Genomic DNA, 12,499 nt, shown 5'->3' with positions numbered 1-12,499 from the left:
AAGAGATCTGTGGGTCCTGACCCGGTACACTAGGTCTCCTTTTTCTCAGCAGAGCATGAAGAAGAGGCAAGACTCTAACAGGAAGTGCTCACTCCTAGGGTCTGGGTTTGCCAGGAGCGAAGGGCTTCCAGAGACACGGGCTTTCAGGGCTAAAACCTGAACCGTCTCACACAAAGCAGGAAGGTTGGTTATCTGACCACTACGCATCCAGGCAGACAGGACCATGAGGAGACTTGCAAAAGATTCCTGCTCCCCAAAACAAAGCCTAAAGATGGGATGCCATGAAGAGGAAAGGTGGATGTCTAAGGGTAACCCATGTGTACTAATACTTGGGGATACCTGAAATCTCCTAAAAGCCCATGGGGGGATAGCCCAAGAGTAACAGCTGAAATTTACTTCCAGTCCAGTGTAATGGAGCTCAAGTCAGAAATTAGGTTAAGAGACACGATACAGTATTTTCTACACACCTGACTTTGTGATTGAGATTCACACCCATATGAAGTCAGGCAAGGATGACACACGGAAGTCGGGGGGCCCAAAGCACTGTCAGATTCCAGCCTGCAGCAGAACATGAATCAGCGACTGGGGCATCGAAGGGGCCTTTATTTCCTCAACCACTATGATGTGCATCTTTCAGGTTGTCGTCTACAAATACATCCTTTAGTCCCTGGCCACCAATCGCTCCTTCCTCCCAAACTAGTCTCAGTGTCTAGGACAAAGAAGACTGGGGGATGACAGGAGAGGAACGTCCTCACAGTCACGGTCTTGCTTAGAAGGGTATGGAGGGGAAGGCACAAGTTCCGAGGTGGGCGGTCTGAGCCTTTTGACAATAGCTGTTCCAGAAGCAGTCTCAGAGAGAAATGACATGAAGAAACCTGCTTTCCATCATGGCGAAGATTAGACTTGGGGTAGGAGCTACTTCATGGATTAATTTCATTTCCCATGCTAAATGAATTTGGGAAATGTTGAAACTTAATCTATCATCTTACATTTTTAAAAAATTTTATTTAAATCCCAGTTAATATACAATGTAATATTAGTTTCAGGTGTACAATATAGTGATTCTACACTTCCTTAGAACAGCCGGTGCTCATCACAACAAATGTGCTCCTTAATCCCCGTCACCTACAGGATGGGTTAAATAACGTTTACATTTCTTAAGCACTTAGGGTAATGCTGAGAACTAAGTTCCATCTTCCGTTCTGAACTGCCTTCCCCAACTCAGCCCCACTCCTGGCCCTGAATCACAGATGACGGCAGGCCCAGCCTCGGTGGCCCAGCAAGCGTGGCACCCGCAGCAGACACAAGCTTGCGGATGAGAAGAACATAGTCTGTCTGCAGCTGCCACAGCCCCATATCAGGTGCTGTTCAGAGCAGTATTTTCATGTGTCACCTGCTTACTTATGAGGAAACTGCATTTTGCTAACTTCAAAGGTAATTTTCATAAACCAAAGTTAAAAACACGGGCCATCTCCCTCAGCATATTTCCTGAGTGTGGTTAGAGCATGCCATGATGAGAAGGTACGAAGGACATTAAGGGGTTGCTTCATGGTTGCTCTGACTTGTGAAAAGAGACTTACAGTGAAGCACATGGTAATTCCTTGGGTCCGATGCCCTTTGAACCAGTGTTGTTGGAAAAAGTCCCAGCTGCCCTTGGTAGGAAGTGACACAGTGGCTCTGGACTGCTGAAAATGGGTGTGAAGAGCCAGAAAATGAGTTCTAGGTAAGGAAAAGAGGGGCCAAGTGCATTGCTGTGCAGGGCATGTGTCCTTAACTTCAGGCTACAGTCCTTTCTGGTGGTCTGATCACGGGTTTGGATGTGAATGTTGATTTCCATCACTGTCACCCTTCGTGAGAGGGAAACCTGGGCATTATTCTGGACCGTGGGGACTGGCAGCACCACTCCTAGTTCGACTGCCTCCAGCAAGTCATTAGTGCAGTGGTTATGGCTGAGGGTGGGTGGGGAAGAGAAAGGTGTATTTTGACAATTCTCTATGGATGCTGATACACTTCTGAGCAGGCTTCATGAATAACCCCAGTAGCTCCACTCTAAATGCACAGGACAGAAGCAGAGCTCTTCACTTAGTGGGCTGATAACCATGATAGTGACTTCCATTTAGTCAATACCTGCCTCTACACGTCAAGCACAAAACTAAGAGCGCTGCAAACATTATTTATTTATATATAATCCTGGGAGATAGGCATTGTTCTACCCAATTTGGCACATGGAAGACTCCCAGTATTTGATGAGTGAATAAATCAACTAAAGTAAGCAAATCCCCCCCTTCCCCTCACAAAAGAAACTAACACTTATGGAGCATGTACTGAGCCAGACACCATGCTATCATATTTATATGTATTCGCTGGGCTGACCTTCTCACTGCCTATGAGATAGGTTTAAGAATTTTGCTTGGGAGCCTGGGTGGCTGAGTTGGTTGAGTGTCTGACTCTTGGTTTTGGCTCAGATCATGATCCCAGGGTTGTGGGATCAAGCCTCATGTCAGGCTCTGCGCTGAGCGTTGAGTCTGCTTAGGATTCTCTCTCTCTCTCTCTCTCTCTCTCTCTCTCTCTCTCTCTCTCCCTCCCTCCCTCCCTCCCTCCCTCTGCCCCTCTACCCCCTAGATCTCTCTAAAATAAAATTTAAAAAATTCTTTAAGAATTTTGCTTTATGTGTAGGAAAACTGAGGCTGAAAAGTTAAACAACCTGTCCAATGTCACACAATAAGTGGAAGAGCCCAGACCTGCCTGCCTTCTTTCTACTTTATCAAACTGCTGGGAAATGGGTATATGGTCCAGACCCAGGGAGGAGGAAAAGGGGGGGAGGAAGAAGGAGCTCTCATCAGATATGGATAAATGTCTTCCAGAAAAAGGGACTAAAGTGTGAGAAGAGAAGAGGCTTGGAGAAGGAATCTGAGAGCTTGGAACCATTAATAAGAAGGGAGATCCCACCCATTTCAGGATCCAAATGTTCCCCACCGTTTTGCTCAGGAGCATGAGACTGACTTCCATGGTGCCCAAGGAATGGAGGAGATTTACATATGGTTCTGCTTAAAAGGTAAGCTAGGGCAGCTCACATTGTGTAATGTGGCATACCTGTCTGTCCCCAGTGTGTCAATGATGTTTGTGAGGCAGAGAGAGAAAATGATACGAGGCAGAGAAGAGGATAAAAAGCGATGGCCCCGGTTGAGGCTCTGAAGCCCACTGGACCCCAGACTCTGCTATCATGAGGTGAGGGTGTGCCATGATCTCCAGAATTCTAGGGTCTGGATTCCTACCCTGTGGAAGAAATGCCCTAATGGACTGAGGGAGACCTGGGTTTGAATCCTGGTGTGGGGTAACCTTGTATTTGTGTTTCCATGGCCAGAGACCTCCTTTAGGATATTACCTCTCATGTGCTCCCTGAAGGGGAGGCTGACTTAAGACAATTTTGAGGGGTAGGAGGAGACCTCAGGCTGGCTCAGCCCTTTGTCCTTCTCTTTGGGATCCACCTGTCACTGAGAGAGCACCTTCTTAGCTCCTCAGCGGTAAGCTTACAGAGGAGAACCCAGAGGCAGGTCTACATCATTGGCTGGGCCTGGGAGAGGGTGAGTTGGTCTGTTTCAGGAATGAGACATTAATAAACTGTTCCTACAATACATTTTCTGACACACTTCTTAGGTACTCATGGTGATTTTTTTTTTAATGTTTTAAGGCATTTTTTAAAAGACTTTTTTTTTTTTTTTTTTTTTTTTAAGAAATCTCTATACCCAACAAGGGGCTCAAACTCACAACCCTGAGATCAAGAGTCACACTCTCCACCAACTGAGCCAGCCAGGCGCCTCTCAAGGTGATATTTTTAATCCTCACCTGCTTAACTCTTGTGTCTCTCAGTTGTTCAGAACTTGGACAAGGATTTAATAGGTCTCCAAAACTTCAACACTCAGCTCTGTTACTTTCTTCCTATCCTAGAGCAGGCTGCTGCTTAACTTGTACGAACCTGACTGCATCATCTATTTAAAACAAAAACAAACAAAAAAGGATAATCATACCTTCCTCACAGGATTATTTGTGAGATGGAGATGGTTAATACATGTAGTTAGCACAGTGCTTGGCACAATGCAAGTGCCCAGTAAGTGGAGGTATTCTTGTCTCCAGGAGTTACACCCCATGGAGAGCCAAAGTAATAATGCCTAACAGCTGCCTCTCTGGAGGGTTTTCTGATTAGCTGAGGGCTGCATGCACAGCCTACCCTCCCTACCCCATGGTGATGCATTCACTCAACAAATATTAATTGCCTCTCTGAGAAGACAGAAGAATTTCAAGTCAGGAAGGACTTCAGAGTCCAACCTAAGATGGCAGCTGTTCACTGGGCCTTACCTCCAAAACAGGAGAAGCTGCTACGGCCCACTTGGGGAAGAGGGCTTTGGGGCCTCACCCTCCTGAGCCGTGACTCTTGTCACACCCACAGCAGGTGGGAGCTGGGCTCCAGAGAGGCTGTTCCCAAGGAAGGCACATACAGCCATGGCCCTAAGCACAGCGGGTTCAGAGCCATGCACCAGGCAACGTGAGGATACAGTTCGTTTTCCCCCAGACAGTCTGGGGCCCCTGACAAATAGGTGTCTCGATTCCTTTCTATCTAAAGCCAGGGTAGCAGCATTTGCCACCAAACAGCTGGGCTGTGAGGATTACCATGGTCTATAAATGGGCTTTAATGTAAACGATCATATTGACACACATGTTAGCTTCTTCCTAAAACACGCACACTTGGGGGCACCTCTGAGGGCCCTCACCATCAGCTGGCTGCCCCAGAATAGCTGGGGAGTGGCAGGATCCAGAACCGCTGTCACTGAGGGAATGGCTGTCTGGACGCTCTGGGATGATGCTACCTATTATGGCAATGTCCGCTACCAAAAGCACTGTGTCCTTTTAAGACCCTTTACATCATTTTCATAATTTAGCTAGAGAAATTGCACAATATTCATCACTGTTTTTTTTTCCATGAGATGTACATGATGCCCTGGGGAGAGAGGAGAGGAGTCACTGGAGATCTGCCAGTTGGCTTGGGATGAACCAGAACCTGACATGGACGGGTCACCGAGTGCCTTTGCTATTGATGGACTATGAGAAAGAGGCTCATTGAAACCAAGCTAATGCAGGGAAAGTCAGCAGTGGGGAGAGAAGGCTTTGAGATATTACAAAATCAAGCCTGCCAAAGGCTTGGAAGACAGAGACCAACATTATGTGCACTGAAAGAAAGGGACTGGCAGGCAGTGTGGGGTGTGGGGGTGGGCTATGAAGTAGGGAAGGGAGAGATGCGTGTGTTTTCCGGGCAGCAGCAAGTTTTTCTCTGCCCCGGACTGGACAGGATTATCTGGGGCTTTTCGGGCTGGTATATCTGTTACTCGGGAAGACAGGAAGCCACAGGCATTTCTGATCAACTTAGTCTCTCCTATCTAGACAGATGCCCAGGGACGGTAGGCTGTGGCTTTATGGCCTGCATTAAGGCGAACAGGAGATTCAGCAGAGATCCATCAGTCAGCCAGCTACCTGCACGATGGCCCACGGCAGGAAAGGAGGGACGTGAAAGCTGCCGGGCGGTACCGTGCTTTCCACTCGTGAGAATGACAAAGAGGTGATTGGCGTCTCATGGCGTCAGTATGACAACATCAGTATGTTGTCACCAGTCATTTTGCGTACTTGCTGTTATCCCTGCGTAGCAGTGGTCCAGGGGAACTGCCAGGAGAGGATGCAGCCACATGGCCCCCGACGTGTTCGGTGTACTCCACGAGACTCTGAGGCTGGAGATCGGGACCACATAAACTGTGGCTCACTGATCTTTGGGATCCCAGGGCAAGTCCTCACCATGGATGAAAAGTACAATGTGAAAAAAACCAAGCCTGTTGTTTGGAATCTGACAGAGAAACATGCGGTTCAAATTTTCCCCACTCTGCGATGGGGCGGTGTGACCACCACACGGTCAGAAAGCGATATGAACACCTTGGGGTCACATAAACTGAGCCCCTCATTCCATGGAAGCTCAGGAAGGTGGAGGGATTCACCCCAGCGCCACAAGGTAGGCAGAAGGCAGTTGCTGCGACATCTGACTAGGGGTTGCTTTACCCAGGAGCTCCTTCCAGGACACGGAGTGGGAAGAGTCATCCTCAGATGGTTTGCCCAGAGCCCACAGCTCACTTCCTGCACCCCCTTTCCCACTTCTGCTGGAAGAACAAAGGATCAAAGAGGAATGCAATGCTCAACGTGACAAAAAGACACACGTTAAACAAGAGCCAAGTAGTCCACAGAGTAAAATGTTAGTTAAGGCAGGAAGAACTACAGTTGAACAGGACAGCCAACCCGGAGTGACTCTGGCGGTACACCCACCGCAAAGTGTTCTTTCCCCACTTTGCTGACGCCCAACTGTGCGAGCACATTCACAAGCTTGGCAGCGTTGCCAGGCACAGCTTTGGCAGCCTGACATCTTGACAGAATTATCAATTTGCGTCCTCAGGAAACGAAGTAAAACATCAATTTTAGTTCATAAATAGCACACTTTAGTAAAGCTTTAGTAACACACTATGTACTTGGCTGATTGGTTAATAGCTCTTTGTTGTATGCGACAAGGAAAACCCATGAAATTTTGCCATTTGCCTACAAGAATTGAAGACAGAACATTCTGGAATGTTCAGGTCTGGTTGCAAACATCAGGAAAAGTCTTGTGGCCTACCAGTAGGTTTCAAACTGGTAGTTTTAGATCAGAGCTGGGGATTCTACCATCAGAGCTGGGATAGACATTCGTGTCATCAATGGACAAGAGATGTGCACTCAGAGACACATTTCCATAAGGAACTGTGTGTGGACACCATAAGAAATAAGAGGTGTGTCTGCCATTGGGTTAGCTTGCAGAGCCCCACAGGGGAACTTCTCAGTCAGGCTCCTGGAAAGTGCTGGAAGGGAGGGGGAGGCTACAGGATCTGCTCCGCTGAAATCTCTGAGAACAGCCAGTCCATCCTCTCAGAAACTTTGACACTCGACTTGTCAGAGGGGAGGAGGTGGGCCCTGACAAGTTCTGGATCTATAACTGCATGATTCATCCTTCACCCTTTTCAATTTTTCTTGTCCTCCACCAAAATCTGCCCTGTAAACGATCTGCTCAACTGCCAGAAAACTGACTGGTTTGGACCCTGGCTTGGACAGGCACCGGAGAGATCTACCACAGACAGGAGCTGTGACTCCGTCCTCTTGTTTAAAAGCCCACAGTGGCGGGGCACCTGGGTGGCTCCGTTGGTTAAGTGTCCAACTCTTGGTTTTGGCTCAGGTCGTGACCTCACGGTTTATGAGTTCGAGCCCCGCGCCGGGCTCTGTGTTGACAATGCAGAGCCTGCTTGGGATTCATTCTCTCTCCCTCCCTCCCTCTCTCTCTCTCTCTCTGCCCCTCCCCTGTTCGCTCTATCACTCTTTCTCAAAATAAATAAACTTAAAAAAAATGCATGGTGGTTAAGGGCTTGGGTCCCAGAGACAAAATAGATATGGATTTAAATCCTAGTTCTACTAGCTATATGCCCTCTCAAGCCTTAGTTTCCTTATCTATACATTGGAGATACTATCTCAGAGGGCTGTGGTGAAAACGAACAACAATCCTAGTTCTACTAGCTATATGCCCTCTCAAGCCTTAGTTTCCTTATCTATACATTGGAGATACTATCTCAGAGGGCTGTGGTGAAAACGAACAACAATGGACATGAATGCAGGAAGATTACTTAGCTTACAGCTGGCAGCAGAGTGAGTGCTAAAAGCCCACTGCTCTTGCTGCTGTTACTAGCCGCTGACCTCCAGCGGGTGCTCTGTGCTCTATGGCAAACGCGACGTCTTCTGTGACACCTCTCCTAACCACCGAGATTCTCCTTTCCTCAACTTCCATCGTCCCCGTTGTAACACTTCAACACGCACTTCTCCGCACAGTTATGTAAAGATCTCATGCAAATGCCTCGTACTGTTTCCCCGTCCCTCAAACTAGCTTGTCAGCTCCTGGAAGGCCTGGCTTTGCTGTATATTGGTTCTTTCACCACAGTCCCCTTCCCCTTGATGCTGGGGTTCAAGTGGTTCGAATACACCACAAACAAGCAGATAAGTTGTTGGATAAATAAACGGGCGAAGCGCACACGTGTCATTTTTTCAGGTATGCACATATTTGGCATTTACGACACAGAGAGACAAGTAATGAGAAACGATGAGATGTGGGGTTTCATCTCCCAGTGTGCAAGTGAATTACCGCCCAGCCACAGGCTGGGTGTCTATAAAATGCAGCAACTACCACCTGCCACCCTCCCGGGGCTGGTGAAAATGGATTGGGCTTCTGAGCAGCAGTGGTGGAACACAACCAGCTCCTTGATGTTAAGTAAAGAAGAGTATCTGGGTTCTGATGCAAACAAATGGGGCTCATTCTCTTTTAGCATTTCCCAGCTCTGACTGCACAAAACAAGGCAAATAAAATAGGTCTCAGCTCTCCAGAGAAATATTCTGGTAGCTCATGACAGTGCCAGGATATTTTTCAAAAGGCAAATCTAAATTCTTTCTCACTTTAGCCTCCCTTTCCTTCGTCTCCTGCCTAAGGAAATCACAACAACTCTGACCACCATTGTACAGTAACTATCTTTATTCTTAAAATCTTTATTTTACTCTGCTTTCTAGTTGTTGATTTATTTTTTTAAAAGTTTATCTATTTCAAGAGTGAGAGAGTAGGGGAGAGGCAGAGAAAGAAAGAAAGAGAGAGAGAGAAAGTGGAGGAGGGGCAGAGAGAGACAAAGAGAGAGAATCCCAAGCAGGCTCTGCCCTGTCAATGCAGAGCCTGAGTCAGGGCTCAGTCTCATGAACCATGAGATCATGACTTGAGCCAAAATCAAGAGTCGGATGCTTAACCAAGTGAGCCACCCAGGCACCCCTCGGTAGTTGATTCAGACCAGAGGTTTGATAGGTTCCCTCTCTATCAGTATTCACATCAATTCTTCCTCTTCCTTCTCCATGCTGCCTCCTTTTTCTCCATCTCCTAAATCTCAGGCCTCCCAGCAATGACTGTGTTAGCTGGACCTGCCTGGTCCCGTAGGAGCCACCCCAAGTGAACGATGTTCTGACAGCTGGTTTAGGCCAAGGCCTACTGCACCAGCACCGTGATCAGAATCTGAAGGATCTATCCTTGTTTGCAACACTGATTCACCAAGAACGGGATCAAGGCTAGTTGAGCTTTTTCGTGACTCAGACAATCACTGTCATTGTACATCTGTTACAGGGTCCCTCACCTTCATAATGGTAACTATAGTGTGGCTAACACCGGTGCTACTTATGATCTTGGGAACATTTTGAACTCCCAAGGGAAAGGGTATCGGGTTAATATGAGGTGGTGAAATTTCAGAATGCAGAACATAGGTCCCTTAGGATAACAAGGCAGAGGAAATAAACATAAACATAATACAGGACAGTGGTTCACAAATGTATCTTAGCAGTAGAGCCCTGTCCTCAAATGAAACCTTCAGCGGAATCCCACTCCTGGCTCAGGTAAGTTCTGTTTGGAAGGCAGGGTAAGGTAGTGCAGGTATGGGACCGAGCCCACCTTTCTTCCTCCTGAGCCCTTGCCCTCCTCTCCCGAAGTGCTGGTTCCTACAGCATCCACAAGGAGCCCCTAGGCTTCCATGAGTGAAGGAGGGACAGGGAAAGAACATGAATTTACATATACAGTGAGAGGCCTTGTAGGACCATGTGGACAACATAGATATCTGCATATCAATGGTCCCATTGCTTTTGTCTTTCTGGTTTATATGTTTCTTAGCCTGGATTTTCATGTATATATATTTTATTACAATTGGTATATTTTTATAACGCATCTCAAAATCTTTGCAGAGTAAGTCGGTGTCGGGATATGTGCACACAGTTCTAGGAAGAGGGAGGCTGGAATATTACATCCATGACAAGACATTCACAGGATTTGGTTTCACTTGCTATACAACCCACCATTCTGAAAGGTGCTGTTTCATATTTTACTGTGTTTTATACATGCTGGCTGAAAGCAAACCAAATGAAAATTAAATACAATCTAAGATGAACTCTAAGATTCTTAAGAGCCTTAAAAATAGAGCTTTACTATAAGAAGACTACACTTTCCCCTGAACAATGAAAGGTATTCTCAATACCACTTGTAATAAGACATTAAACATGGATGGTCTAATTAATTAGTCCCTTTAGTTCTGCTGTTATATTTATTGGGAAGAGGGGCAGTATTAAGGAATACTTTGCTAAGTGAGATTTCTGTGGACTTTTAAATTATAAAACAGTCTGCTGACTTAGAAAAATACTGCTTTGTGTAAATCTAAGGGCTATTAATTTCCTAAATTATCTACAGAAAAACATAACATATATTTAAATTTCCATCAATTTGAAAGACTCGAGAAAAAAAATTGAAATTCAAACAATTGCAGTATATAACTTTTCTGATTTTTAAAGGAATATTTATAGCTTAAAAGGGAAAAGCTGGTGAAATATATAAAAATCAGAGAGGCAATTCTTTTCCTATTTTAGGAAAATTATAGTTCTTGAAGAAGACATTGAAAATTAGCTCTCAGTTGACACATACTCATTATGCTGGAATTTCTAAAGGCTCCTCCCCTTTTTATTTCTGAGAAGAGAAACACATCTCTTTCAGAACGTGAAGAATGGCTTTAATGACCTAAGATTCTAAGGTAACGATCTATAATCTACAGCCCAGGAACCAGATCCATCAGACAGCCTGCTTTCAAGAATAACTTTCATATTTTCAAAACTGTTGAAAAAAAAAATCAAAAGAAGAATAACATTTCTTGACATGTGAAAATTACATGAAATTCACATTTCAGTGTCCATGAATAAAGTTTTTTGGAACGCAGTCATACCCATTCATTTGCATATTGTCTATGGCTGCCTTCCTACTACCACGGCAGAATTGAGTAGTGGCAACCAAGACCGAATGGCCCGAAAGCCTAAAATATTTATACAGTCTGGCCTTTTACAGAAAAATTTGCTAACCCCTGACCTAAGAGATGGAGTCCACTCGAGGGCTCCTCTGTGTGTCCCCGGGATATGTGGTAGGGTGCGTACCTGGTTGAGATGACATAGGCATTTGTCAAGACACCAGAAACAGCAGAAGCAGCATCTGAACATGTACGTCGACCATGCATTATGCTGGTGGGACCGGGATCAAAACCAAATGAACAGAGTCAGAAACACAGGAAAGAAGCAAGCAGGCAGTTTCTGCAGACACACAGTATGTTTCTATTTGAGATTTATGCACCTGGGGAAGCACGGTAGCAATTTTCTCTCAGTGTGGGAGAAGTCCTTCTATTCTACATATGCTACTAATTATTACCATTATTATCACTGATGAATGAAGTGTCTCTCCTGTGGGCTTACCTTGTTGTGATTGCTGTTGACCTCAGCAAAAATGGATATGGGTTAGTTTATATTTACTAGCAAAGGTAAACTAAGCCTTCTGGTTCTAGTAAGAAACAAAAAAATCTCTTTGCGTCTTCCCGAGTGCCATCAATTAAACTTTGCTTTTTCAAACCAGTTTGTATTCACGAAAAATTCATGTCCAAAGACAATAAAACCATGCATTGTAAATACTAGTTATGTGCCCATTAAAAAAAAAAAAAAAAAGAAAAAGAATCAAGTTTTTCTGCAAAAAAAAAAAAGTCCTATACTGAGACTTTCAGGGCTAAATTTCAAGGCACAAATTAGTCCTCTGAAATATAATTGGGACATGTGTATAACTCAAGAGTGAATAATTTAATAAAACTCATGGAGGAGGGGTAATTCAATGTGTCCCACCCACTTCCCAGATTAAAAAAAAAAAATCCCTGTAAACAATCCTGAAATAGTGCTCTCTGAGGACCCCAGGAGTCACTCAACCTTATATGGACATTTTCTTGTCCCAGTGTTAATTCAATTGGATGAAACTTTATCTGGATATTTTTCAGCCTGGCTGTGGTTGTGAGTGAGCCATTTCACGTAGGGAAGATCACACAGTGGCTGTGTGAAGTGTTTAAATTGTAGACACAGTACGGAGCTGTACTGCTGAGGAAAAGTGTATCTTTTTAACCTAAGACAGGACACATTTCTACAGTAGTGACATCACTTGAGGGGAGTTTGGCCCATTGATCCTTTTGGGATCTCAGGAGTGATAAATAATCTTCAGACCTTTGCCAAAGTGGCCAATTCACTGACTTCTCTTTTACATTTAGGGAAGGCTGCTGCCCCAGAGTTTAAGGTGTCTAGCTCTAGGAAGGATGGTAAGGTCCCCTACTGCTCAATAATTTGTGATTATCTATTGCTGATGCATACAATAAATATGTTTAAAATAAAAAAAAACTATTTCGTTCTTCAAAAAAATCCTTCTTGAGATTGAGGGATCAATTGGAAAATGCAGGAACCAGAGTAGTTAGATTTGGCTTGCAATTGGAATGCCTCTTCAAGTGACCAAAACGCATATATATTTTTA

The 12,499-nt window shown here is 45.1% G+C and overlaps 1 protein-coding gene across 5 annotated transcripts in view; it reads right to left on the bottom strand.

Annotated features, from left to right (window-relative positions):
* Nucleotides 1-12,499, bottom strand: part of SLC44A3 (solute carrier family 44 member 3) — a 108,213-nt gene that overhangs the window by 32,951 nt on the left and 62,763 nt on the right. For all 5 annotated transcript variants that reach the window (XR_006206388.1, XR_006206387.1, XR_006206386.1 and 2 more), the window contains exon 12: nt 11,101-11,184. Coding sequence is in view for 2 of the 5 variants with exons in the window: in XM_042952934.1 (XP_042808868.1) it covers nt 11,101-11,184 (84 nt within the window). In the remaining 3 variants the exon portion in view is untranslated. The remainder of the gene's footprint in view (nt 1-11,100; nt 11,185-12,499) is intronic.

This window comes from Panthera leo, chromosome C1, assembly GCF_018350215.1.
Source record: "Panthera leo isolate Ple1 chromosome C1, P.leo_Ple1_pat1.1, whole genome shotgun sequence".
NCBI lineage: Eukaryota > Metazoa > Chordata > Mammalia > Carnivora > Felidae > Panthera > Panthera leo.
The sequence above is the reverse complement of the archived record's forward strand: the minus strand, read 5'-3'. Positions and strand labels throughout refer to the sequence as shown.